A 26,564-nucleotide genomic window follows, 5' to 3' on the forward strand; every position below is an offset into this window, starting at 1 on the left:
AGTAGCTTTCCACCACTCAGTTGTGACTTTGGAGTGAATGAATTGTGTTCAATTGTAAAATGTCTTAGTCTCTTCAAGAGCGCTATACAAGTCAAATCCATTATTATTATTATTATTAGTAGTATTAATATTATCCATCCATTTTCTGAGGCGCTACTCCTCACTAGGGTAGGCAAACCCAAATGATGGTTTCCTTCCTGTTTGTTTGTATGTGCCCTGCGATTGGCTGGCAACCAGTTCAGGGTGTACCCCGCCTCCTGCCCGTTGATAGCTGGGATAGGCTCCAGCTCGCCCACGACCCTTGTGAGGAGAAGTGGCTCAGAAAATGGATGGATAGTTAAAATGACTACTACTAGAACTACTAGTACATAGAAAAATTATAAATAAATAAGGGGACCACGTTATTGTATTACACTGCCAACATAACATTTTTGCACCCTTTTGCACAATTACATTGAATGTTGATTAGTGAACATGGCAAGCGGTATTGCGAATGGATGGATGGATGTTACGTGTATATATGTATTTTGCATTGTACATGTATTTTAATGACTACTTACAATTTTGTTTAAAGGTTGAATTTCCAATCTATAAATTATATACCACATCTAAACAAGTCGTATTTAAACATTACTGTAAAAAAATAAGCTAATAAGTTTTTAAAAAGTAGACCATCGAATGCTTTATTCACGTGTACAAAACTCGCTTCGTCTAATTCGGAGCACATGACTTCCCGTAGTTACATCATCGTAGGGAAATTTTCGAAGTGGCAAGATGGCTACCGAACCAAACAAGACTGAAATTCTTACAATTTTCAAACGACTGAGATCCATTCCTACAAACAAGGTAATTCAATTCGACACATTTGTTGCACTTGTCTCATCCAGTCGATGTATGTTTGATAGTCGTCGGTTAGCTTCGTGTCTTCCGTAACGAGGCGCAGCTCCTCCTCGGTTTAAGCTAGCTGTGGCTAACAGCTGCTAGCCTGCCGGTAAAGGACCAAACACGAAGGCCACGTATACGATTTGAGTTGGCCGATAGAAGCTACTCACATATGGCACACACGGTACATCGAAAAAATGTACCGAATGAACCAACTGTGCAGTAATACACTACAGTCACATTGTAAAGTGGAGTAGTAGTTTGACTGTCATTTGACAGGTGTATTTTAGAGCCTGTCTCTCCTCCTATCACGTCTTACTGTAGTATTGATTGTATTCTGCATTACCGTTTCCCGATTATGTTAAGTTGAATAAAGGCAGTGTATTGTAGTCTCGGACTTGCCGTCACTAAAGACAAAACAAGTATGATTCAGTTCACTTATGCATCACTTCAAACCAGAGTAATACAAAATATATATCCCTTTGGCTGTCAATCAATAGTGAGCGTTTTGTTAAGTCTGAACATATGATACAGCTCTAGAATGTGTTCTTATTAAAGTGTGTCTGTAATCTTGATGTTGTCAGTGTCCGTAGTATTTGCCATTTTTAATTGTAAAATTGCATTTTTATGTTTTTGAGAAACTTAAAAATTTACTATTTGCCATACAATGGTTAAGTACGGTCACTCACAAGTCAATGTAAATTGTGAAAATATATATCAATAAATGTTTGTTCAAGAGCATCAGATATTTAAATTGCATTGCTTGTTCCAATACAGGTGTGTTTTGACTGCTCTGTGAAAAACCCGAGTTGGGCCAGTATTCCATATGGTGTCTTCTTGTGCATTGACTGCTCTGGAATCCACCGCTCCCTCGGGGTGCACCTCAGCTTCATCAGGTGGGTGACAGTTGTTTTTTTTTGTCACAAAAAATGATAACAAATGCTGTATACAGTTTGGTTTGCTGGAATTTCTTTTTACATATATATTGTCTGTTACTACAGTAAATAATTTGAATTTGTCCTTCTCATTGGGGATGCTCCTGACCCCCCCACCCCACCCCACCCCACCCCAGATCCACTGAGTTAGATTCCAACTGGAACTGGTTTCAGCTTAGATGTATGCAGGTTGGCGGCAATGCCAATGCAGTAAGTTGACACTGGCTTTGACAAGCACAACACAAGTTTAGCCTAAATAGAGTGGAATTTAAAAATTACTTTTGTCAGGATTTAACCACCAAGTGCAATGTTGACTGGGCTAGACACGCTTGAGGCAACTACATTTTTCTTTCTGTTTGAAGGCTGCATTTTTCCGCCAGCATGGCTGCTCCACAAACGACACCAATGCCAAGTATAATAGCCGTGCCGCACAAATGTACAGGGAGAAAATTCGACAGCAAGCAAACTCTGCACTGTCTAAGTATGGAACAGATGTGAGTATAAGTCAAGCAGAACCAGTTGGGAAGGATGTGCTTTTATTATTTTTGGAATGTGGTGCTGTTCTGTTTTATATGCTGATAGTCATAATAAATAAACTGACTACAGTATATCAGTCTGTCTTTTGTCAGAGGTGGTAGAGATAGAATGAGAGGTGTCAAGTGATTATCAGTGTGTAAGCCACATAGGAGGCCATGTTCAGAGTCCATAGGGTGTATACTGATGGTACTATCTCATGATTAATTAGCTGGCAATATGCTATAAACATAAACGTTAGAATTCTCATGAAGAGACCATAATTGATGGATGATTGTACCCATCTGTCCTCTTTCCATTGCAGCTATGGATTGACTCCTATGGGGGAGGCAATGCAGCAGCTCCTGAGAAGAAAGAACCAGACTTTTTTGCAGAGCAGACACGGGTCAGTTAGGAAGATGTCTTTATTAATTTTGATACCAAGTTCAGCTGAGCTGCTCGGCAAAGCATGGTGAAAGTACAATTTATTTTTCACATTCAAATGACTAGACGGTAGAATGAACTCATTTGAAATGCAGATAACACTGGATACTTGTATTACGTTTTAAACTTAAACTAAACCAGAGCACTTACCACACAGACCTTCCTCAGAGCTCAGCATTTATTTTATCTCTTAAAAAAAAAAAAAATGCTTGACTGAACGAGTTTGCATTTACAAAATAAAAAAATGTGTTACCTCCAAAATCAAAGAGCTACAAGATCTAGGACCTTATAGGTGTTTAGGCTGGGGTCATCAGTTGGTCATCTTTCAACCCGAAGGTTGCTGATTCGATTGGCAGGACCCCCAGAGACACTGTATTCTGTTTTTATTTGTTTAACACAACCTCCCAACTTCATTGGAATTGGGGTTGTACATGACAACATTTACTGATGCTCATTCTGCAAGTGAGACAACATTCTAAAGCATTTTAATAGCTTAATAGCGTGACAGGTGAAGACCATACATGCTAAGATAATGGAAAGTGTTGTTCTAAGTTCTCCTTGATGTAAGGCAATACCTTGTCACAGCGTAGAAAGCACAAAAATTTCCAATATTATCTGAGTTTTGACAAAAGATACAAGCTTTTGAACATCCATCCATCCATTTTCCGTACCGCTTATCCTCACTATGGTCGCAGGCGTGCTGGCGCCTATCCCAGCTGACTCTGAGCGAGAGGTGGGGTACATCCTGAACTGGTCGCCAGACAATTACAGGGCACATACAACAACCAACCATTCGCGCTCACATTCACACCTACGGGCAATTTAGAGTTTTGCATGCATGTTTTTGGGATGTAGGAGGTAACCGGAGAAAACCCACGCAGGCATGGGGAGACCATGCAAACGCCACACAGGCATGGCCGAATTTGAATCTGGTTCCTCAGAACTGTGAGGCAGATGTGCTTAGCAGTCCTCCACTGTGCTGCGGCTTCTGAACATAATACATTTAAAAAATCTGTTTAACAGAACAGCTTCTGATGCCACCGATGGGAAATTTAGGTGTATTCACATTTTACAGCTTAAAAATGTTGCCTTTCTTGTGTTTTCAGTCTGCTAATGACTGGAGCATGACGCCAGCCTTGGAGCTGGAGCAGAATGGAGCCTCTGTGGCCATGCAGCTGAGGGACACGATGACCAAAAGCCAAGATGACAACCGTTAGTAGAACTGGCACTGCCAGAATCATTGCACCAGTTTTATACATAACGTAGCCATTATCTGGACAACACGTAGCGCAGCACTCAACATGTACTATACCGATCATCAAATCACACTAAACGTTTTCAGTTTTAGGACAATTAGGATTACCAAAATTATTTCTAATTGCTAAATGCCAAAATGTTTTTTTAAAGGCATTTTTTCATTACTTTCTTAAAAGTCAGAAGTTTTTTTCAGCTTGTGCGAGTGCACATTTTAATGGTTGAAAGTTGCCTTTTTTCACACTGCAATCTCCTCCTGCTGCACGCTCTCAGAGAGAGAGAGAGAGAGAAAGAGAGAAGGAGCCGTCTCGGTCGTTGTTTTTAATTCCATTTGAGATAAAAGCGATCCGCTACAAGTTGATTGGCTGCCTGCCACGTAATTGGCTCCTTCTTCCAGATGGGACACGCTTTTTTCCACAGCATCGTTGCATACATGCGGCCCACATATGCGCGTCACAGACGGGCCAGTTCGCCGTTGTGTCTTGTCAGTAGCCAGCCACTACGTATTCATTTTAAATGACAAGTGTGAGCTGTAAACGCATCTGGACTGCTGGTGAACAAGCAAGCAAATGGAAATAATTTTGGTAATCCTAATTGACCTAGAACAGGAAAGGTTTAATGTGATTTTATGTCAGACAGTGAGGGGAAAAAAAAGACTTTTCATACAGTGTATTTAAACTGCTGGTTTCATGTGTGTAATGAGTCTATCTATAATGTTTTTTTTTCTGAAACAAGTGACAAAAAGTATAGAAATTGTTCATGATATTCTCATTTCTTTTTTTATGTTACCTGTATTGCATAGTTATTCTACCATCGTGTTATCAATTGTATCTATGTATTCAAAATTAATATTTGTGGAAATGACTCCTAGTTTCAACGTTATTTTGCTGTGCAGCATCCAATGATTTGATGCCGGTTGTTGTTTTTAACTATTGCTTTATGCAGAGCCAGAGGAAGGACCAAGCATCGATGGTTTGAGCACATCACCCAAAGCCACTACGGGTGAGCCCATTAACTCATCCCTGTTATAAAGTCACCACTTCTCATCTCTCAGGTCCCTTATCTTTAACGCATGTTTTTTTCCCCTGTTCAGTGTCATGCACGGACCCTTTATTCTGAGCTTGGAAATTTTCATCACAGGTATACCTCACCTATGAGAGACAAAATGAGAAAAAAAAATCCAGAAAATCACATTGTCTTTAAAGAATTTATTAGCAAATTATGGTGGAAAATAAGTATTTGGTTAATAACAAAAGTTCATCTTAATACTTTGTTATATACTCTTGTTGGCAATGACAGATGTCAAACGTTTTCTGTAAGTCTTCACAAGGTTTTCACACACTGTTGCTGTTATTTTGGCCCATTCCTCCATGCAGATCTCCTGGTGGGAGTTGAAAGTCTGTTGCCCAGCGACAGCCCCCAAAACATCACTGCTCTCTTATTTTCCACCATAATTTGCTAATAAATTCTTTAAAAATCAGACAGTGATTTTCTGGATTTTTTTTTCTCATTTTGTCTCTCATAGGTAAGGTAATACTGTGCTGAAAATTACAGGCCTCTGTCATCTTTTTAAGTTAAAGTTTTTGCCCCACTGTATGTACACACATGCATACATACACTGTCAGTGCATGTAATCGTGTAGCAGTGGTAGCTTTACCACTTTCAGTCAGGTCAGTTAAGAACTCATTACATACATAAGAATGACTGGCGGAACCACAGCAACACATTTTGAGTCTTCATACGGAGGTGGCATGTTATATTGCTTAATATGAGCAGTGTTTATGAAACCAACCCAACCAGCTACCTATTTTACTTATGTAAAAGTAGCCGATAGGTCCTTCTAATACAGACTTGTCAGGATGACTTTGGCCCGCGCAACGCCATCAGCCAAATGTGCACGTAATTCTACAAGCAGCATCTTCCTATTTGTAATGAACTATACAGTACTCAGAGTTGGGGGTGTGGGGATATGACAGTCGGCCAATCAGGTACCAGTTCCAGTATCCACATGACTATTTATGCACCGCTCATGGATTTTACGTACGAGTAACTCTTACTGCTAATTTTGGAAGCTCTACTTGTTATCGAGTTAATGAAGCATTGCCGAAGAACTCGTGGTTGTGTCTGCGCAAATCTGACTGCAGAAAGTGAAAGTGGCTGGTGAACGATGACGACGAAAACAACACTGACTGACCTTATTTGATCGGAGGCATTGAGGTCGACAGAAATACTTTTCAGATTCTCATGGGGTTTATTCTAAGTTTTGACAAAGCTGTAAATGTTCATTGTGGTTGTTACAGAGCAAATCTGCAAAAAGTGTTTTCATCATTGAAAATAACACTTTTATAAGATTCGGACACAATAGAAAACCACAGTGCCGTGAAAAAGAATTGGCCCCCTTTTGTAATTATTTTATTTTTGCATAGTGTTCCCGCTTTGTTTGCGATTATCAAACAAATATAAATATCAGACAAATATAACCCAAGTGAATTGAAAATGTTGTTTTTAATTGGTGATTTCATTTAGTAAGGAAAAAAACTGCAAAGTTACCGTGCCTGTGTGGAAAAAGTAATAACCAACCTTGTCAAATCATGAGTTGTGGCTAATCACAACTTTTGGTTAATTTTCACTGATCACACCCAAGCCTGATTACCTCCAGACCTGTTCAATCAAGAAATAACTTAAACAGGATCTATCCTGACAAAATCAAGACGGCCAAAAGAGCTTAAAAAGCTGCAACAAAATGATACGATCCAAAGAACTTCAAGAACAGTTGAGGAATGAAGTAATTTACATCTATCTGTCTGGAAAGCGTTACAAAAGCCATTTCTAAAGCTTTTGGATTCCAATGAACCATAGAGAGCACCATTATCCTCACGTGGAGAAAACATGGAACAGTGGTGAACCTTCCTAAGAGTGGCCAGTCTACAAAGATTACCCCAAGAGAACAGTGATGACTCATTCTGCAGGCCACAAAGGAACTCAGGCCAGCTTTTAAAGAACTGCAGGCCTCCCTTGCCTCACCCATGAAGAGTTAAAGCTGTAGGCCTTTGTTGGTCTTTTCAACATGCTCACTTCTTGGTATGACGACTATTTTGCTGCTAGCATTTCACACGCAACATCACTTGGACAAGACGGAAGCAAAGACATGACAGTGCTCATAGCTGACAGCTTGACATGTGGGAGATTAATAGTTTCTCAGCTTCTGCCTATGTCAATTCTCTTAAATTTATGATGCACATTCTTCAGAGGTCAAGCAGGGCTGTGAGTTTGTGAGGTGAAACTTGCTCATCTTTACTGTCACGCCAGAAACATCGGCGCAAATAACTCATTGGTGATGTTGGTGTTAAGATCTGCTTTACAACACTGGTTTGCGGTTTTGTGTTGCAAATTCCTAACAACCCTGATTCCTTCACACTTGAGATAATATGCTTTAGTTTATTAACAAGTTGCACTCAATTTCACAGAGGTTAAGCCATCCATTATTGGGAAGAAGAAACCAATGGCTGTCAAAAAAGGGGTAAGCAATTATTTATAAACATTTTTTTTTCCAACCCACAACACATCCATCATCATTTGGATGGCCAGATGCACTGACTAAACTAAGATGCAAACGGTGTTTGCTATGTTCTCATGATACAGCTCGGGGCAAAGAAGGGCCTCGGCGCCCAGAAGGTGAGCAGCAAGAATTTTACAGAGGTGGAGAAACAGGCTCAAGTGGCTGAGAAGCTACGAGAGGAGCAGGCAGCTGAGGCAAAGAAACAAGCAGAGGAGTCCATGTGAGTATCTAAATTAACCTATTGTATGAAGGATTCTGCTCTTATAGAAAAAGTGAAGCATTTTTAAACTATGGTTTGGATCTGACCCTCATTATGGCCTTTGCAGTGTGGCTTCGATGCGTTTGGCATACAAAGAGCTGGAGATTGACAGGAAGCTTGAGGAAAATAAGCTGAAGAACCTGGAGGGCAAGAAGAGGGAGCAGGCCGAGAGACTGGGCATGGGATTCGGGAACAGGAGGTGACAAAACAACAGACTCATTGTGTCACATCTTCTTAGCCTTTGATCAGCCTTTGAGAGCTTGCAGAGTAACTTTAGACACTGCATTTTGCTAATAATAATATCACGGTACAACGATTGTGTCGCAATCAATATTGTGAAAGTACAAAACATTTATGATATAGCTACATGACTGAAGAAGGGATAACTTTTAAAAAGTCTACATGCTAGTAATGCATGTAGAACTACAGTCCCAAAGGTTTTGGAACAGCAAGGTCAGTTCCTTTTTGTTTTTGTTGTATACTGAACACATTTGTGTTTCAGATCAAAAGATGAATATGAGACGAGTTCAGAATTCCAGCTTTTATTTCATGGTATTTACATCTAGATGTGTTAAACAACTAGGCACAGAGCATATTTTTGTTTGAAGCCACTCACTTTTCAAGTGAGGATAAGTATTGGAACAGACATTAGTAAATTAACTTAAAGTGAATAACATTTAATATTTGGCGGCATAACCCTTTCTTGCAAGAACTGCATCAAGCCTGTGACGCATTGTCTTCACCAGTGTTGCATTCTTCATTTGAAATCCTTTTCCAGGCCTTTACTGCAGCCTCTTTCAGTTCTTGTTTGTTTCTGGGGGTTTCTCCCTTCAGTCTCCTCTTCAGGAGGTAAAAAGCATGCGCTATTGGGTTAAGGTCCGGTGATTGACTTGGCCAGTCTAAGACCTTCCACTTTTTCTCCCTGATGAACCTAACCCTAACACTTGTGTTCTGGCAGTGTTTTGGGTAAGCTTTTCTCGATTAGCTGAACATTGAACTAAAACTTCACCAAAAATCAAACTATCAACTTTACATCACGATGAATTGGGAAAAAAATTCAAACAAATGTTGTCTCGCAGTATCACAAACATTAACCTTGTGCCTCATCGGTGGGTAGGTAAAGGAATCTTTTTATAGCATTTGGTTCCATTCATTTTTCTTTTTGACTCTGTCTGTGGATGACCAAGTCAACATGGGACTGCAAATTATTCAGAAGTTTAAGTTTCACAGGACTGTGGCCAACCTCCCTGGACATGGACGTAAGAGGAAAATGGGTGACCAGTTAGACGGATAATATTAATGGTCACAAAAAAGCAGAGAACAACCTCCAAAGAAATTAAAGGTGAACTCCAAGGTCAAGGTACATTATTGTCAGATCACATCATCCGTCGTCGTTTGAGCCAAAGTGGACTTCATAGGAGACGACCAAGAAGGAAACCACTGTTGAAAGCAAATGAATAGAAAAGCGAGACTGGAATTGGCCAAAATGCATAGTGGCCAGCCTATGCATCTATGAAAATGCATTTAGACAGATGAGCAAAACTGGACCTTTTTGGAAAAGCACATCAGCTTTATGTTCACAGATGTCAAAATGAAGCATACCAAGAATAAAAACTGTACTTCCTGTGAAATATGGAGGAGGCTTGGTTATGTTCTGGGGCTGTTTGACTGTATCTGGCACAAGTTGTCTTCAACCTGTGCATCAGAGGTGGCAGTAAGTCACATACAGACCCTTTCCCAAAAATTAGAATATCATGAAAAAGTAATTCCATTCAAAAAGTGTAACTTTCATAGATTATAGATTCTGGGCCCACAATTTAAACAATTTCAAGTATTTATTTGTTTATTTTTACACCCATTTTACTTCCAGCTCATAAAACCCACGAAATCAAGAATTCAAAAAATTAGAATAATGTGAAGAAATCCCCATTGACTTCTCAGTTTTTGGAGGAGAAAAGAAAGAATAGGAGTACGAATGGTTGCTTGTTTCTAAGTATTGAAGATTAACATATAATTTTGAAAGTACCATATTTTGATTGATTTAATGTCACCCTAATTTCTATGTGCACTGCGATTGGCTGGCGACCAGTTCAGGGTGTACCCAGCCTCTCGCCCAGAGATAACTGGGATAGGCTCCAGCCCTCAACCCTAGTGAGGAGAAGCGGAACGGAAGATGAATGAATGAATCTTCAATACTTGGTTGGGAATCCCTTTGCTTTAATCACTGTCTCGATGCACCGTGGTATTGAGGCAACCAGCCTGTGGCATTGCCTGGAAGTTATGGAAGCCCAGATTTCCTTGATTCTTGCTGTCAGTTCTTCTTTGTTTTTGAGTCTGGTGCCCCTCATTTTCCTCTTGATAATACCCCACCGATTCTCAATGGGGTTTAGGTCCGGTGAGTTGGCTGGCCAGTCAAGCCCTGTGATGGCATGGACATCAAACTAGGCGGTATGGGGGCAGGCGGCAGGTCCTGCTGGAAGATGAAATCTGCATCTCCCTACAGATCATCAGCAGAAGGAATCATAAAGTCCTCTAAAACATTCTGGTATACTGTTGCGGTGACCTTGGATTTAAGAAAGAAGAGTTTACCAACACCTGCACTGGACATAGCACCCCCAAGTCATGATATTCATGATAGTCATATTTCACACTGGACCTCAAGCAGCTTGGGTTCTGTTCTTCACCCGTCTTCCTCTGTTCTTCACCCGTCTTCCTCCAAACCCCTGTACCTTGATTCGTGAATGAAAGGCACACTTTACTTTCATCAGAAAAGAGGACCTTGGACCACTTGCCTACAGTCTGGTCCTTCTTCTCTTTGGCCCAGTTGATAGGCTTCCCACATTGGCTCAGGCTCAGAAGTGGCTTGACCAGAGGAACCCGACAGTTGTAGCCAATCTCTCGGATGCGTCTGAATGTGGTGGTTTTTGAAGCTGTGACTCCTGCCTCATTCCACTCTTTCTGGATCTCTGCTAGATTCTTTGTATTGTATCTTTGTAGATTTCTGTTGTATTAAATAGGTTTTAATGACACCTGGGGAAACCTGTGCAGATGCTTTTGAGTTTAGTAGATGATTTGTGTCTGACACTGTTTAAAACATTTATGGCCTGCAAAATTTGGGCTGATTTCTTAACAGTATTAAATTTTTTTGAATTCCTGATTTTGTCGCCATAGGCTGTTTCGTACGCCTAGAACGCTGGCAGCTAGATCCATTCCACACATCCACCATCCACATGTAATTTCTGAATATTACTCCACGGTGGACGAATATGCGAGCGCATTGGCCTGAGGTTCCGCCTGTGCACTCAGGACCTGCTTTGGACAAGTCACAGGTGTTGACGAGACCAGAAAAAACACTTCCGCCGCTTCTGCTGTTAAGAAGTAACGGTACTTTTACTCCATTACAATGATCTAAATATTGCTCGCTACTTTTATTTATAAATTGGTAATATTGGTTATTTATCAACTATTTTGTGCGCGAGACTACGACTTTGACTTCCCCATCGGGCGCTGTTTGCGCCAATCCAATTTAAGCGCTCGTGACGTTTAAGTCTAGTTCACCAATTAAACGACATAAGAAAGTCACAAGACCTCACACAAAGTCTTCTATTGGGCTTCTCGGGCATAGGTATTAACACTAGATAAGCCAGTCCGGCGTATTAACACTAGATAAGCCAGTCCGGCTGATTGTCGTACCGACGTGACGGCCATGTTGGGAAGGTCGTTGTTACCATGAAGGCAACGGCGAGCTACTGTTGTTTACATTTAGACGAACAAAAACAACAGCTTCCATGTATTGTAGTATTTGTCTGGCACTGTCTGCCCAAACGTGGATATTTCAGCTCACTTTAGAAAACACCGTGCAGTAAATTGCAGATTTGTAGTTTTGACTGTGCATACACACACACACACAGCACCATCAAAATTTGCACATTCACATTTTATTTATTTTTATTGATCATGCTGTGGTTTAAAAAAAATCTGAAATTACTCACTTTTACTCAGTAATTGAGTAATTATTTCACTGTGTACTTTTTACTCCGAGTCATTTTCTGGGAGGACTCCTTTTTACTTGAGTCACATTATTGTCAAGTAACGGTACTCTTATTGAGTACAATATTTGACTACTCTACTTACCTCAGGAGCGGACATCCTCTGTTGTTACTCTTACATTTAAGCAACATTTTTGCTCATCAGATCAGCCAGTGTCGTATTTGTTGCACTGGTCTTTTGTATTTTTGCATTGATGTGCTGCGGGTCGTGGCCCTGGTTGGGGTCCCAGTGGAATGTTTTTCGCATGGACATTGCTTGCAGATGCACGCACATTGGCCGGAACCATGACGTTGACCTCCCCAACATGGCTGCCACGTAGGTTAGCCAGGTTGCTACAGTGCCCTTGCGTATTCAGTCTTCATATCTACTGTATGGTTAGGAACTTATAACTTAGAACGTACTGTAACCCTACCATCACTAGTTAGAACATCCTGTATGGTGTCTGTAGACACTACATTCAGTGACGCATGTGTTTTTGCCTCGTTCTGACGTTGAAGCTAATGCGTCTTTTTTCGACACATAGCTAAGCAGAGATGGGAGTCTAAAGTGCGTAAATAAATAAATGACTGAATGAATGAATTAAGAAACATTTTAAGGAAACAAAAGCAATACAACCAAGCTTCTGTGCCCGTATCCTTTTATAACCTATAATAATGTAGCCTTTATTATTATTATTGTATAGTCTACAATAATGGATAATACTGCAAATGCACAAATGAATGTACTGTATATGAAAATGTTTACTTTGAAGTGATTATAGTGTTTTAGTAGGTTAGTTTACATCAACTCGTGTTGTTGGGTATTCAATAGTACCAAATAAACAACAGTAATTGGTTCATAAACAGTTATCAAATGAAAATTGATTTTGCGATACATTTTAATACAAAATCAAATTCCATACGATTATTCATACTCAAGAATCCTGATTGTCATTGTACAAGACGTAATGAAATTCAGGTGCATTGAAGAATTGGACATATCAAATGCGTATAAAAGGTAATAAGTACTTCCATTTATTCCTGGCCTGGCCAACCCGCGGCTCGCGAGCCTCATGCGGCTCTTTAACTAGTTTCATGCGGCTCTTCAGGAGCTGTCACATGACATGCGTCAAAAATGCTTGGCTGGCGCTGTCATTCACTCCCCCTACAGCTAGATGGCACACTGACGATGTAAGCCTGTTTGAGTGACGTCAAACGAGCGACGAGAGAATCTTTGGTGTGACATCATTTGTGTTGTAAACAATTTCCGTCAAGTTACCTCTTGAAATGGCAGGGAAAAAAGCACAGCCAAACGAAAATATGAAGAAAAACACAGGACGTTTTTGCCTGAGTGGGAGAGTTTATATTTTTTTGTTAAACGTAATGGCAAGCCGATCTGCCTTATATGTCATGCAGCATTAGCGCATTTCAAAGCTTCAAATCTTCAGCGTCACTTCAGCTCACTCCACCCTAACATCGAACAGGAATTTCCAAAAGGGACTGAACTTCGCAAGAACAAGTTGGTCGCTTTGAAAAGCAAGGCAGAAAAGCAGGTGCAGTTTTGCAAAAAATTTACAAAACACTCGGAGACCGTAACGCTTGCATCATATCAGCTGGCTTGGAAGCCAGACTGTTTGAAAGCCCCGCTCGTCACAGATGAGCCTGCGGCTGAGTTGGAGATGATCGACCTTTGTGAGGAGGATCAACTGAAAGCTGTTTTAAGGGAAGGGACCGTTGAGTTCTGGAAAAGTGTGCCAATTGAAAAATACCCCAACATCAAACGAGCTGCGCTTAAGATACTGTCCATGTTTGGGTCAACGTACGTCTGCGAGTCTGTGTTTTCTACCCTGAAACGTGAAATCAAAGCATCGATCTGTTCTGACTGACACTCATTTGAAAGAATTGCTTAGAGTGGCAACAACAGAATACAAGCCAGATTTGAAGAGGATTGTTCAAGATAAGGAATGCCAGAAGTCTCACTAAGCAGCATAGTAAGAGAAAGATGTTATTGAAAATTATTCTATTATTGTTTGTGGACTTGCTTGAACTGAGAGTTTGTGTGTGTGAGACAGTGCACACAATGTTAACTGTTGAAAATTACTGATATGATCATGTTGGTGTGGTTATTTTCATTAGATCTGGCTGAGCAGAGGTCTGTGTATGCGTGAATACATGATTAAAAGATGATGTTCATGTGTACCCGTGTATGTGGCTCTTTGCAGTAACACAGAAAAAAAAGTGGCTCTTAGTCTCTGACTAGTTGGCCACCCCTGCATTAGACGAACAGCTGCTAAGCTAAGTCTCCTATTAATGTGTCGCTCAGCTTTTAACAATAGTCTAGCTCACCATTATTGGTACCCATGAAGTTTAAGTACTAAATGTGGAATATCGCCTGAAGAAAATTAATCAAGTGAAACATTTTTCTATAGAAAACTTGTTTGATACAAAACAGCAAATCAGTTTTATTGGCCAGGTATGTTACAAGACACACAGGGAATTTGTCTACAGTAGTTGGAGCTACTCTATTATAACCGCAAACAGCCACTATGATGAAATATACATTTAGGAAATAAAAAAACACGACTGTGGAGAGTCGTTGAGCAATGAAAGTGTACCAACTCGTGTGATGATACTGAAACAATGGCAATTGATCAAATTATGCAGTCCTCAAGGAGAGCAGTTCAAAGTGACTACAATGATCAAATACAAGTACAATGATCTGGTTGTGCAATTGGTGCAGAGAATTCTCAAGCACATGAGTGGCCAGTAGTAATCAACAACACAATGCAACCAGTCCAGCGTGATAAAACAGTAGGTGTACGAGTAATGTAGAGTTGTTCTGACAAAGATGTGCAAATCCGGCAGCATGTTGTAATGAAACTGTAAGTTAAATGTTTAAGAAGTTAATGGCAAGAGGGAAAAAGCTGTTGGAATGTCTGCTGGTTTTAGTTTGCATTGTTCGATAGTGCCTACCTGAGGCTAGGAGCTGGAATAGGTGGTAACAACAAAGTGAAGGGTCGAAGAGGATTTTGCATGCCCTTAGCGCTGGCAACATGCAAGTCCTAAGAGTGGGTAGGTGGATACCGATAATTCTTTCGGTGGCCTTGACTGTCCGTTGCAGTCTGATTTTGTCCTTTGTGGCAGTACCAAAACAGACTGTGATGGATGAACACAGAATCAATTCAATGACTCCTGTGTGGAACTGCCTCAACAGCTCAACAGCAGGCCGTGCTTCCTCAGAAGCCGCAGGAAGTACATCCTCTGTTGAGCCTTTTTGAGGATGGAGTTGATGTTGATCTCGCATTTCAGGTACTGAGAGACTGTATTTCCCAGGAACTTGAAGGGCTGACACAGGACAGACGGACAGTGTGAGGGGCAGCTGTGGCGAAGGATGCCTTCTGAAGTCCATGATCATCACTACAGTCTTGAGCGTGATTAGCTCCAGGTTGTGTCGGCCGCACCACAGCTCCAGCCGCTTCACTTCCCGTCGATATGCAGACTCGTCACCGTCTTTGATAAGGCCGATGACTGTGGTGTTGTCTGCAAACTTAAGGAGTTTGACAGCCGGTTGTGTTGAGGTGCAGTCGTTCATGTAGAGAGAGAAGAGCAGCAGAGAGGGGACACATCCTTGGAGGGCCTTGGTGCTGATGGTGCATGTGGATGAGGTGGTGTCTCCCAGCCTCACCTGGTGTGTCCTGACTGTCAGGAAGCTGTAAATCAAATGGCACATGGCTGGCGAGACGTTGAGCTGGAGAAACTTGCAGGAGAGGAATTTGAGGAGGATGGTGTTGAACGAAGTCCACGAACCGGATCCTCTCTTAGGTCCCTGCACCCTGTTCCAGGATGATGTGCAGTCCCATGTTGACTTGGTCATCCACAGACCTGTTTGCTTGATAGGCACACTGCACGGCGTCCAACAGGGGTCCTGTTGTCCCAGTCTCTTAGGTCCTGTGACGCTCTTGAGGTGATCCAGCATGAGGCGTTGATCGGTTGTAGCTGGTTAGCGACTGTAATCCACGTCAGACTGTCTTAGTCATAAACAGCCAGCTGGTTTCTCAGCTTGTCTGCATAATTTCTCTTTGCAATGTTAATTTTCTTGTTTTTTTTTTCAGGTGGTTTCTAATGCCATTGTACAGAGCTCTGCCCCCACTCCGATAGACGTCCTCTTTAGCATGGCAGAGTTGGCGAAGTTTGACAGTCAACCACGGCTTATTGTTATTGAACATGCGAAATGTCTTCTCAGAAACTGATGGATGTAATACTCATACTCAGTACATACTCATCCAAGCTGCCAGTTGAAGTACCAAAGAAACTCCAATCTTTTCAGTCTAAACAGTCTTGAAGTTCCATCTTTACTTTATTAGTCCACTTCTTCACTGTTTTCACACATTTAAGTTTGGTGGTCGCTGAGGCAAAAAGTCAGGCGTGGGAGGAGTTCGGTGAGGCCATGGAGAACGACTTCCGGAGGGCTTTGAGGAAATTCTGGTCCACCATCCAGCTTCTCAGGAAAAGGAAGCAGTGCACAATCAACACCGTGTATAGTGAAGATGGGGTGCTGGTGACCTCGACTTGGGAAGTTGTGAGTCGGTGGAATTGAGGAGGTCTAATTATTCTCCCTACAGACACCTCTTCCCATTAAGAATCAGAGTCTTGGGTCTCTGAGGCAGGTTCTCCTGTCTCTGAGGTTGAGGTCACCGAGGTGGTTAAAACGCTCCTCGGTGGCAAGGCCCCGGTAGTGGATGAGATTCGCCCGGAGTTCCTAAAGGCTCTGGATGTTGTGCGGCTGTCCTGGTTGACATGCCTCTGCAACATCGCGTGGACATCGGGGACAGTGCCTCCGGATTGGCAGAGTGCGGTGGTGGTCCCCCTTTTTAAGAAGGGGGACCAGAGGGTGTGTTCCAACTACAGGGAGATCACACTCCTCAGCCTCCCTGGTAATGTCTATTCTGGGGCGCTGGAGAGGAGCAGTGTGGTTTTCGTCCTGGCCGTGGAACAATAGACCAGCTCTACACCCTCGGCAGGGTCCCCGAGGGTACATGGGAGTTCGCCCAACCAGTCTACATGTGTTTGTGGACTTGGAAAAGGCGTTCGACCGTGTCCCCCGGGGAGTCCTGTGAGGGGTGCTTCGGGATTATGGGTACCGAACCCCCTGATACGGGCTGTACCCCCAGTACGACCAGTGTCAGACTTTGGTCTGCATTGCTGGCAGTTGGTCAGGCTCGTTTCTGGTGAGGGTAGGACTCCAGCAAGGCTGCCCTTTGTCACCGATTCTGTTCATAACCTTTATGGAGAGAATTTCTAGGCGCAGCCGAGATGTAGAGGGTATCCGGTTTGGTGGCCTCAGTATTGCATCTCTGCTCTTTGCAGATGATGTGGTTCTGTTGGCTTCATCAAGCCGTGATCTTGAACTGTCACTGGAGTGGTTCGCAGCTGAGTGTGAAGCGGTTGGGATGAAAAACCAGCACCTCCAAATCTGAGACCATGGTCCTAAGTCAAAAAAGGGTGGAGTGCCCTCTCCAGGTCGGGGATGAGATCCTGCCCCAAGTCGAGGAGTTCAAGTATCTCGGGGTCTTGTACATGTGTGAGGGAAGAATGGAACGGGAGATCGACAGGCGGATAGGTGCAGCGTCTGCAGTGATGCGGACTCTGTATCGGTCTGTCGTGGCAAAGAAGGAGCAAAGCCGACACTCTCAATTTAACTGTCGATCTACGCTCCTACCCTCACCTATGGTCACGAGCTGTGAGTCAAGATTCCGGATGCAAGCGGCCGAAATGAGTTTCCTCCGCAGGGTGTCCGGACTCTCCCTTAGAGATAGGGTGAGAAGCTCGGTCATCCGGGAGGATCTCAGAGTTGAGCCGCTGCTCCTTCACATCGAGAGAAGCCAGATGAGGTTCTTCCTTAGCGATATGGCTCTTCCTTAGCGATATGGTGAGAAGCTTTGTTTATCAAAATTTGCATTTTCCACCGTTTATTTTATTCATGGGGAAATAATTTAGTGTTCACAGAAAGCAAGGTAAAATAAAACCTCATTGGGAGAGGAGAAAGTACTGTACCAGTTACTTAACACAAAAAATAACTGTTATTTCTAAATAAGCACTTTCAAAATCCTCGGCCCTCTTAAGACCATGCCATTTTCCCCAAGTTACAGAAAAACCTACAACCTGCCATACCAGTGATGATGAACATTTTAAGCGCACAGAATACGTTCAAAAATCATATATTTTACACATTATGTTAGGGAAATTACTTGGTCAAACATTGTTTTGTAATACTGTAATAATGTCATTGACGAGCCAAAAAGACTGTACCATGAACCATTAACTCGAACCAATGGCTGAAGTGTTAGAATGCTTCATGAAGCTTGACAATCGCCATCAATTTATTTATATATATATATATATATATATATATATATATATATATATATGGGGTCCTGTTTTAATAGTTTTTGTTTTATTTTTGTTCCTGTTTTTATTTACAACATTGTTTTACTTTGTCGTGGCGGCACATCTGCCTCACGGTTCTAAGGACCTGGGTTCAAATCCGGCCTCGACTGCAGAGCTTGCATGTCCTCTGTGTGCCTGCGTGGGTTTTCTCCGGGTACTCCAGTTTCCTCCCACATCCCAAAAACATGTATGGTAGGTTAATTGAAGACTCTAAATTGCCCGTAGGTGTGAATGGGAGAGCGAATAGTTGTTTGTTTATCTGTGCGCTGCGATTGGCTGGCGACCAGTTCCGAGTGTACCCCACCTCTCGTCCAGAATTCGGCTGGGATAGCTTCCAACACCCCCGCGACCCTAGTGAGGAAAAAAAAAATGGATGGATGGATAGATACAAGGAACGTTTGGAGTCTGTCATCGCACCAAAGGGTGTGCAACCAAATATGAAAGAGGGGTGCCAGTATTGCTGCACATCCTGTTTTCTTTTTTTTTTTTTTCTTCTTCTTTGAAATTACAATATCTAAGTTGAAAAAAAACCCAACAATTTATTAAATTACTTTGGACCTCCGATTAAAAGAGCCTGATGATATATTTGGTACTTTCCCATTTATTTCTGAAGATACTATACAGGTTATGCAAAAAATGAAGGGGTGCCAAGCATGTTAAGCAGGACCGTAGATAAAATAACATTTTCACATAGCTGGTATCAGTGCATTGATTTTACATTGATTTAGGTAATATTCATTTTGCCACCTGCATAAATCTATCAAACTCAGTTAAGCAAATACATTTATTGTCAAAGACTGGGGACTATAAAAAAATAAAACATGGCTTTGCTTAGATCCACATCGTCGAGAATATAGATGAGAGGGAATGGCAAAATCATTTGTACACATTCTTGGACTGCACCGGTATTATCTGATACTGTACCATGAGAGATAATGATTTTGTGACTTTGATTTTTGTCACACCCTTAGTCTGCAGGCCATTCAAGTTCTTCTACAGCACACTCATCCAAATATGTCTTGCGGACTTGGCTGTGTGCACAGAGTTTAAAACCCTCCTCGAGCTCTTTCCACAAAATTAGGAGCAGTGACTGTGTAATGTCTTAGTAATCTGAAGAATTCAGATTCAGGGGGGCTCCAAGTGGTGTAAATCCAATTCATGATTGATAAATACTGTAAATTAGGGTAAGTATGGTATTGTGTGTATGTGGACCAGTGGGATCAAAGTTTCTGAAATGAATGGTGGTTTCTTTTTTCAGTGCTGTGTCACATTCAGTGATGTCTGAGATGCAGGTCATCGAGCAGGAAACACCAGTGGGAGCCAAGACCTCGACTCGTTCCAAACTGGATATGTTTGATGAGTCTGGTTTCACCTCTGGACCCCCTAAGTACATGTGACATCCGCATATTGCTCCTTTTGTTTCATTCTATTCGGATAATAAAAGTTAAATGTAAGGCTCTGTTTTATTCAACTTTGCAGATATAAGGACAACCCATTCACGGTGGGTGACAGTTTTGGATCTCGCTGGGATACAGAGGGAGGAACTGCCTCCTTTAGCACCTCATGGGCACTAGAGAAAGAGGAACCCAAAGATGAAGTCACTATCTCCAGTATTCAGCCAATAGGAGAGAGGTATTTGCACAACATTTCTTGTGCATTGTGTATTTCTTCGTAGCATTAAAAGTCAATTATGGTCTCTTATCCAATCAAGACTTCCTAGCAGAAGAAAAGCTGAAGTGTCTGCCCCACTGTCGGAGTCGAGCGAGGCCAGGCAGAAGTTTGCTAATGCAAAGGCCATCTCTTCAGACATGTTCTTTGGACGTGAATGCAACGCTGAGGTAAGCCCCTTCATATTGGTTTCCGTCCAAATCATGAACTTTGCTTAACACTTAACATTCTGCCTCACACTGAGCAATGCGGCCAAACCAGACTGAGCTCTCGCTGTGTGGGGTTTAAGGTTGGGCGTCGAGAACCGATTGGAACCGGGACTAACATTCTGGTTCTCCCGGAATCCTTCCAATTTAAAAAATTTGGCACCCTGTTTCGATTCCTTACAGTCCACCAACCCCGAAGGAGAAAGTGGAAAAAACTAATGAAGAACAACGCGCACAAAGACGTGCTTGTGCCCAACGGTGGCGGAAAACAAAAATGTGTTTTAACTTTAAAAAATGAATGACCAGTCACTTCAGTGCAAAACTTGGAATATGATTATATTTTGCTAAGGAGGCTCTTAACGATGTGGAGAAGTCTGACATGGTCTATCTCGCTCTGAGCGAAGTCATTTTGGTGAGTGTGAAACAATAAAATACGTCTATGCCAACATTGAGGCAGCTACCAAGTTAAACAGTGGGTTCCTCTTTCTTGCACTGATGGTTTTTAGCATTTTACTCCTCAAACCAATGTAAGAGCTGATGACAGACACAAAAATAAAATGGAAATTATTTTACCGTACTGGAAGCAGTTGCATTACAAGCTTAAAATTGAGCTAAAACTTCACCAAAGGTCAAACTAGCAACTTTACATCACAACGAAATGGGACAAAATTCACATAAATGTTGTCTCACAGTATCAGAAACACTAACCTTGTACCTCATCAGTGGGTCGGTCAAGGAATCAACGTTTTACAAGAGCATTTGGTTCCATTCATTACTCTTTTTCATGCAGTCTCGTTTTACTTTCGTTTTTACCTGTGTCGTGTGAAGTTCCCTTTGTGCCAAAATGCTGAGTTGCGATGTGTACCCGTCAAAATAAAAGCATGCTAAAAAAAAAAAGGAAGTCAAGTTAAAACTTGCACATATGAACAATTTAACGTGATAAAACGGTCGCGAATAACTATTTTAACAATGCTATACTTAACTTTTAGCTGAAATGTTAATTATTGAATATTAAGTCAATTGGGTTATATACCCACACATTGCCTTTTAGTTCATAGTTTTAATATTAATACTGGTTATAAAGAACCCTGAGTCAAATGTTCATTTTAGTTCATGCTGCGGGCTGCTAAGAAAATGAATGCTCATAATATGGACACCCCTTATTGAAACCATGCAAACTTTTTTGACCAGGCACCCTAAAAGAATCTGAATCGAGAATCGTTGGGAACCAGAATCGAAATGAAGAACCAGAATCAGGACCGGACCAGCTCAAATTCAAACAATGCCCAGCCCTAGCGGGGTTCCGAAACTATTTTCATGAACGGCCGATCACTTGGCCGCTGGTTTTGTAATGATTCAAAATTTGAATCGCAGTTGCGCAATGTATCAATGTCACGGATTAAACCCAATCAAAATGCACCCGAGCTTTCACACGCCAACAATACATTTCCGGGTTTTAAGCGAGCGATTATTCTTCCTTAACTATCACACTATCTTTTTGTGGTTTAATAAATGTGATAAGTACAATCTACTATATGTGTGGGTTAGGGTTAGCTCAAAATTATTGCAATATTAGTCTTTCGAACTGCTCTCAGTGCTAAAGGACAATAGTCAAAAAAATAAATAAATGTACCGGCATTACCAGGTAACTAGCAACCCTTTTTTGCTCAGTGACTGTTTTTTGTCAATGTCTTAATGTCTCAAAAGTGTTCTCTGTCAATTGACTGTCTGTTGTCGTACTAGAGCGGCTCCAATTACCGGAGACAAATTCCTTGTGTGTTTTTTGGACATACTTGGCAAATAAAGATGATTCTGATTCTGAAAGCCTATACAGCCTCGCCGTTTAATGTCACAGGGGGTCCATATATGAAATCGCTCAATGTGCGCATGAGTCACCAACTGTCACTTTTTTTGTGATGATGTCCAACTGGGTTCGACCGCACTGTGCGGTGAGGTGAACCTTACATACTGTATGTGACCTGTTTTGACATTGAAAATATCCCAAATGCCATTCTTTCATCCTGAAATGTAATTAATTTTCTTAAATTGACCCAAAATATTAGACTTTACACCGATATGTTCGGCTTGATCGATATTGGCCGGTAATTAGCATTTTATGCTGATCGGCTTTGTCATAATTCGCCCATTGATCGGCTCCGCAAAAGACATTTACACCGCTAGTTTATTTTTAGCCTTGTCGCGTGTCTTTTGATGTACTACTGTAAATATCTGACAGCCAATAACGTTATTTTTTTTTAAAAAACATTTTGGCGCTGTGGTACAAGCAACAAAACGTTACGTAGCCTAGCAAACTAGTGCTAGCACCAACGGTTGTGCGTAAACATGCCGCCGTTCTGTCGAATCATGCTCTAAAGTTTCGGTGTGGGGGAAGTAATTACAATAAAGTAATTCAATTACAGTAAGTTAGCACTCATTATTTCTGTCATGTCTAGCGCAGTGATTTCCAACCTTTATGGAGCCAAGGCGCACATTTTACAATTGGAAAATCTCTTGACACACCAACAAACAAAAATGTCACAAAAAGTAGATACACGGTAATTACTGTATGTACTTTCTGCCATCTAATAGAAGAGCATGTATTTGTTCTGTCTGTCACTATGCCTCACTGGCCTAAATTAGATTCATCAGTGTGTGAAATCATGGAGAATAGTGGAAATCTTAAAACTGTGAAACTACATGCCATAAATGTAGAATTTTCTATTTGGGAGTTATTTGAAGAGGGAGTTATGAAACAGCCAAGAACTGTCTGTTCCCACCACATTTGTGCAGATTCCTGCAGAAACATGCACAACGGAGCCAGTTGACTAACCTTGAAGAGGATATGTGGTCAAAAATAAATGTCAGCCAAATAAAGGAAAGCAGATAGTGTTTAATGGAAGGAGCTGTTTTTGTTTTTTTTCCCATGTCAGTATGAAGCAAAGACCCGACTGGAGGGCATGTCTGGAAGCACGGCCATCAGTTCAGCTGACCTGTTTGGAGATGGCAGTGACCATAAAGGTATGAGGGGTCACCTCTTACAACATTCTGTCGTTGCATGTAAAGGCACTGATGGACGTTGTTTTTCCATTTCATTTCTTGCATTCCTGGCCTTAGGGCGGTCATCGGGCTTTGACAGCGTCCTTCCCGCTGGTCCGGACATCACCCAGTTCAAACAAGGAGTGAAGACTGTAGCAGGCAAGATGGCTGTCCTTGCCAATGGTGTCATGAATACCATCCAGGTGGGACTTAAATCAGTGTGGAGTGCAAATTAAGGAAGTACTGTACCCACTGTAATGAATGGTCACTCATGTTTGTGCTTTTTTTTTTTAATTTTTGTGCGAGTTCAGGATCGATATGGCGCTTACTGAGCTGAGCAGCCTCGAGGGACTTGCATCTGTGCTAAGAAAAACTCCAAACGATGCCTCGAGGAGATGAGCGGCCCCAATTGACGGGTCCATTTGGGCAAGGATGAAATGAGAGAGAAGGGAAGCAGAAGGCTTTGCATGAAGAAAGAAAATCTTCCTTCTCACGCCTGAGCTTTTTAGAGACTGTTGCTGGAGTGAATCAGTATTTTGCTCTCTCAACATTTGAGTTTTTATTTTCATAAAGCAAACCATGTGTGGTTGTAGTGTATCTGAAACAACAGTTGTATCTACAGTTGAACATTTTTTCGGCTCTTAAGATTTTCAAATTTTGTCAAAGAGTTAATTCTATATTTTCTTCAGTCTCTGATTAATGTTATGAAATACTTCCATGTTTTGTCTTCTTTTTGTCATTGTGATACTAAATAAAAGGTGCAGCAGTATATGTTTAGCATCACTTTGAACTCAATGTTTGCATTCAGTGTTCAGGTCACTGCTGCACACAACAAGTGTTGGTCATTTTACACAGAGCACTGAATCCTGACGATCTCCAGAATCTGTGAGCTTGGACTTGTACATTTCTGTCTGATCATTAAAAGTCTGATATCCTCATGTCTTCTTTTAATTTTACCCTGATTTCAAGGACACACAATTTAACCAATATACCTTAAGGGCATTGGAATTTGTCTTTGGGTAGTAAACCCTCCTTTATCGTGGGGATTACGTTCCAGAAAACCCCCACAATAAATGGAATTTGCTTAGTGATTGTTTATACTATTATATAAATGTATAATTATTCATGCTAATGTATGCATGCAACTCAATGCCAATTTGTAATACTTTAGACAAGTGCAAGTATTTTATTTGTCCACTTGAGGTCACCATCCACACAAGCACATGCCTATTAAAGGCAGGTGTGCTCTGCTTGAGTGAACAGGTGATGTCCTGCCTTAAGGTATTGGCACCGGTCCTCACACTGACAGTCCTGGCAGTGTCGTCAGCGAAAAGCATTATGGGAACCCAGTATTCTTTGTGATGTTTTTAACTACAGTACTGTAGTTTGGAGAAAATCAAGTTAAACATTCCAGATTCCTTTGTGCCAGGTCGCAGGTTTTTTTTTTTTTTTACTCTGATGTGCACTGTGGTTACTTCAGACCGCTTCCACACGAAACCCATCTCTGCTGCATCAAATCAGTTGTTGAGATTTCTTCTTTGTGTCTTTGTGTTTCATATATTTTCCTGTGGACACATTCTCCGCTTTACTGCAAACATCACCTGACGAGTGGTCCAACACGGAAATCTCTACCTGTCTGTAACGTGGCTTCACGACTGTTCTGCTACAAATAGGTGGAACTATGGAAATGTGTGAGGGTAAAAGACAAACTGCAGAAAATCTTTTAAAAAAAACACTTTTATTTCAGATGGACTTCTCCATAAGGTGTTGAGGCGACATGTCTACTGTCCAGACGGCAGTGAGGGCTGCTTCCAACTATTAATCTGTTTTGCTGCTTTATCCCCAGTTGTAGAAGTAGATCTTCTGCCAGGTGGGCAGGTATTCCATGAGAGGCCCTGAACAAACAACCAATTTGTTAGGGAGAGTGACAATGGAAAGAAATAAAACTGGAACACTTAGACCAACCTTTTTACTGTTAATTACTATGGAAACCGAGTTACCAGAGCTAGTGACCATTCAACCTGGGAATTAGATACTTTTTGATGCTGATATTGATTGTCATTGTAACTACTGCATCTGAATTTGTGTGCACATTACACCCTATTTAGACTTGCCATTTAAATCAAAATTCAAAAGTATATTACAAGTTAAGTATTTTATCTCAGTACGAGAGTTTATGCCAGGTATTAGCTGTCAAGAGCTATTACTGGTTTGTGTATGTGTGCGCCTTTTGTAATTTCTAGACTGCTCACTGCACCGAGAATTTATTTGCATTCATCTAGGTAACACAATGACTCATTGATCAGCGTGATATTAATTTCTTAGTACTATTGGCTCAAGTGACAGCAACAATTTATGTTAAGACTGAAATCTGTGACAGTGGCAATCCCTGCAGTTGAGTAAAACACTGTTAATTATAATTATGTTTATTGTATTTTTCAAATAATGACTATTCAACCAAAGGAGGAAATGCCCATACCTTCATGATTTTAAAACGTTTAACACCTGAGTCAGGAGTACTTACGCGCTACAAGGCCTATTCCTGGAACATGCTTGGCCAGAAGTTGCAGCAGAAAGAGAATCTTTTCCCTGCAGACAAAGGAAAACAATGTCACTACATTGTTTTGTATTTTTATTTTAAACATTTGTGACTTTGCTATCATTGACAAACATATCAAAAATGTTCAGTCATGCAAGACAGGTGAGTGTGTCTGACAAATCACAGATGGACAAACACCAAAGTCGCAATATGTACGATTGTCAATGTGGAACCCATTTGCTCATTTACATAAGGGAATTATTATTATGAGTTTTAGTTTTGGGAGAGTGACAGATAGAATTTATTGAAAAAAAGTATTTTTTATAAAATATATATTTTCCTTCTAAAATTGTACTTAAGGGTATTTGGGCCACATTGACAAGAAAATTGTGATACGAGGGTAATATACAGTGGGGCAAACAGGTATTTAGTCAGCCACCAATTGTGCAAGTTCTCCCACTTAAAAAGATGAGAGAGGCCTGTAATTTTCATCATTTCATCAAAAAAAATCCAGAAAAGCACATTGTATGAAAGAATTTATTAGCTAATTATGGTGGAAAATAAGTATTTTGGTTAATAACAAAAGTTCATCTCAATACTTTGTTATATACCCTTTGTTGGCAATGACAGAGGTCAAATGTTTTCCGTAAATCTTCACAAGGTTTTCATCGACTGTTGCTGGTATTTTAGCCCATTCTTCCATGCAGATCTCCTCTCGAGCAGTGATGTTTTGGGGCTGTCGCTGGGCAACACAGACTTTCAACTCCCTCCAAAGATTTTCTAAGGGGTTGAGA

The 26,564-nt window shown here is 41.2% G+C and overlaps 2 protein-coding genes across 2 annotated transcripts in view; one reads left to right on the forward strand and one right to left on the reverse strand.

The window, feature by feature from the left end:
* Positions 1-705: 705 nt before the first annotated feature.
* On the forward strand, positions 706-24,169 carry arfgap2 (ADP-ribosylation factor GTPase activating protein 2). Its single transcript, XM_061766211.1, has 16 exons — positions 706-846; positions 1,660-1,778; positions 1,955-2,027; positions 2,180-2,311; positions 2,656-2,736; positions 3,881-3,986; positions 4,974-5,030; positions 7,496-7,548; positions 7,671-7,807; positions 7,914-8,045; positions 19,580-19,708; positions 19,801-19,953; positions 20,033-20,159; positions 23,126-23,213; positions 23,310-23,434; positions 23,543-24,169. Exons 1-16 carry the CDS (start codon positions 775-777, stop codon positions 23,561-23,563), a joined length of 1,605 nt encoding a protein of 534 aa, XP_061622195.1. The 5' UTR covers positions 706-774; the 3' UTR covers positions 23,564-24,169.
* A 781-nt stretch (positions 24,170-24,950) lies between these two features.
* Positions 24,951-26,564, reverse strand: part of pex16 (peroxisomal biogenesis factor 16) — a 31,710-nt gene continuing 30,096 nt past the window's right edge. The window contains exons 10-11 of the mRNA XM_061766214.1: positions 25,756-25,820; positions 24,951-25,126 (exon numbers count right to left, since the gene is read on the reverse strand). Coding sequence (XP_061622198.1) covers positions 25,068-25,126; positions 25,756-25,820 — 124 coding nt within the window. The 3' untranslated portion in view covers positions 24,951-25,067. The remainder of the gene's footprint in view (positions 25,127-25,755; positions 25,821-26,564) is intronic.

The sequence above is a fragment of the Phyllopteryx taeniolatus genome, chromosome 2 (genome assembly GCF_024500385.1).
Source record: "Phyllopteryx taeniolatus isolate TA_2022b chromosome 2, UOR_Ptae_1.2, whole genome shotgun sequence".
In the NCBI taxonomy this organism is placed as follows: domain Eukaryota; kingdom Metazoa; phylum Chordata; class Actinopteri; order Syngnathiformes; family Syngnathidae; genus Phyllopteryx; species Phyllopteryx taeniolatus.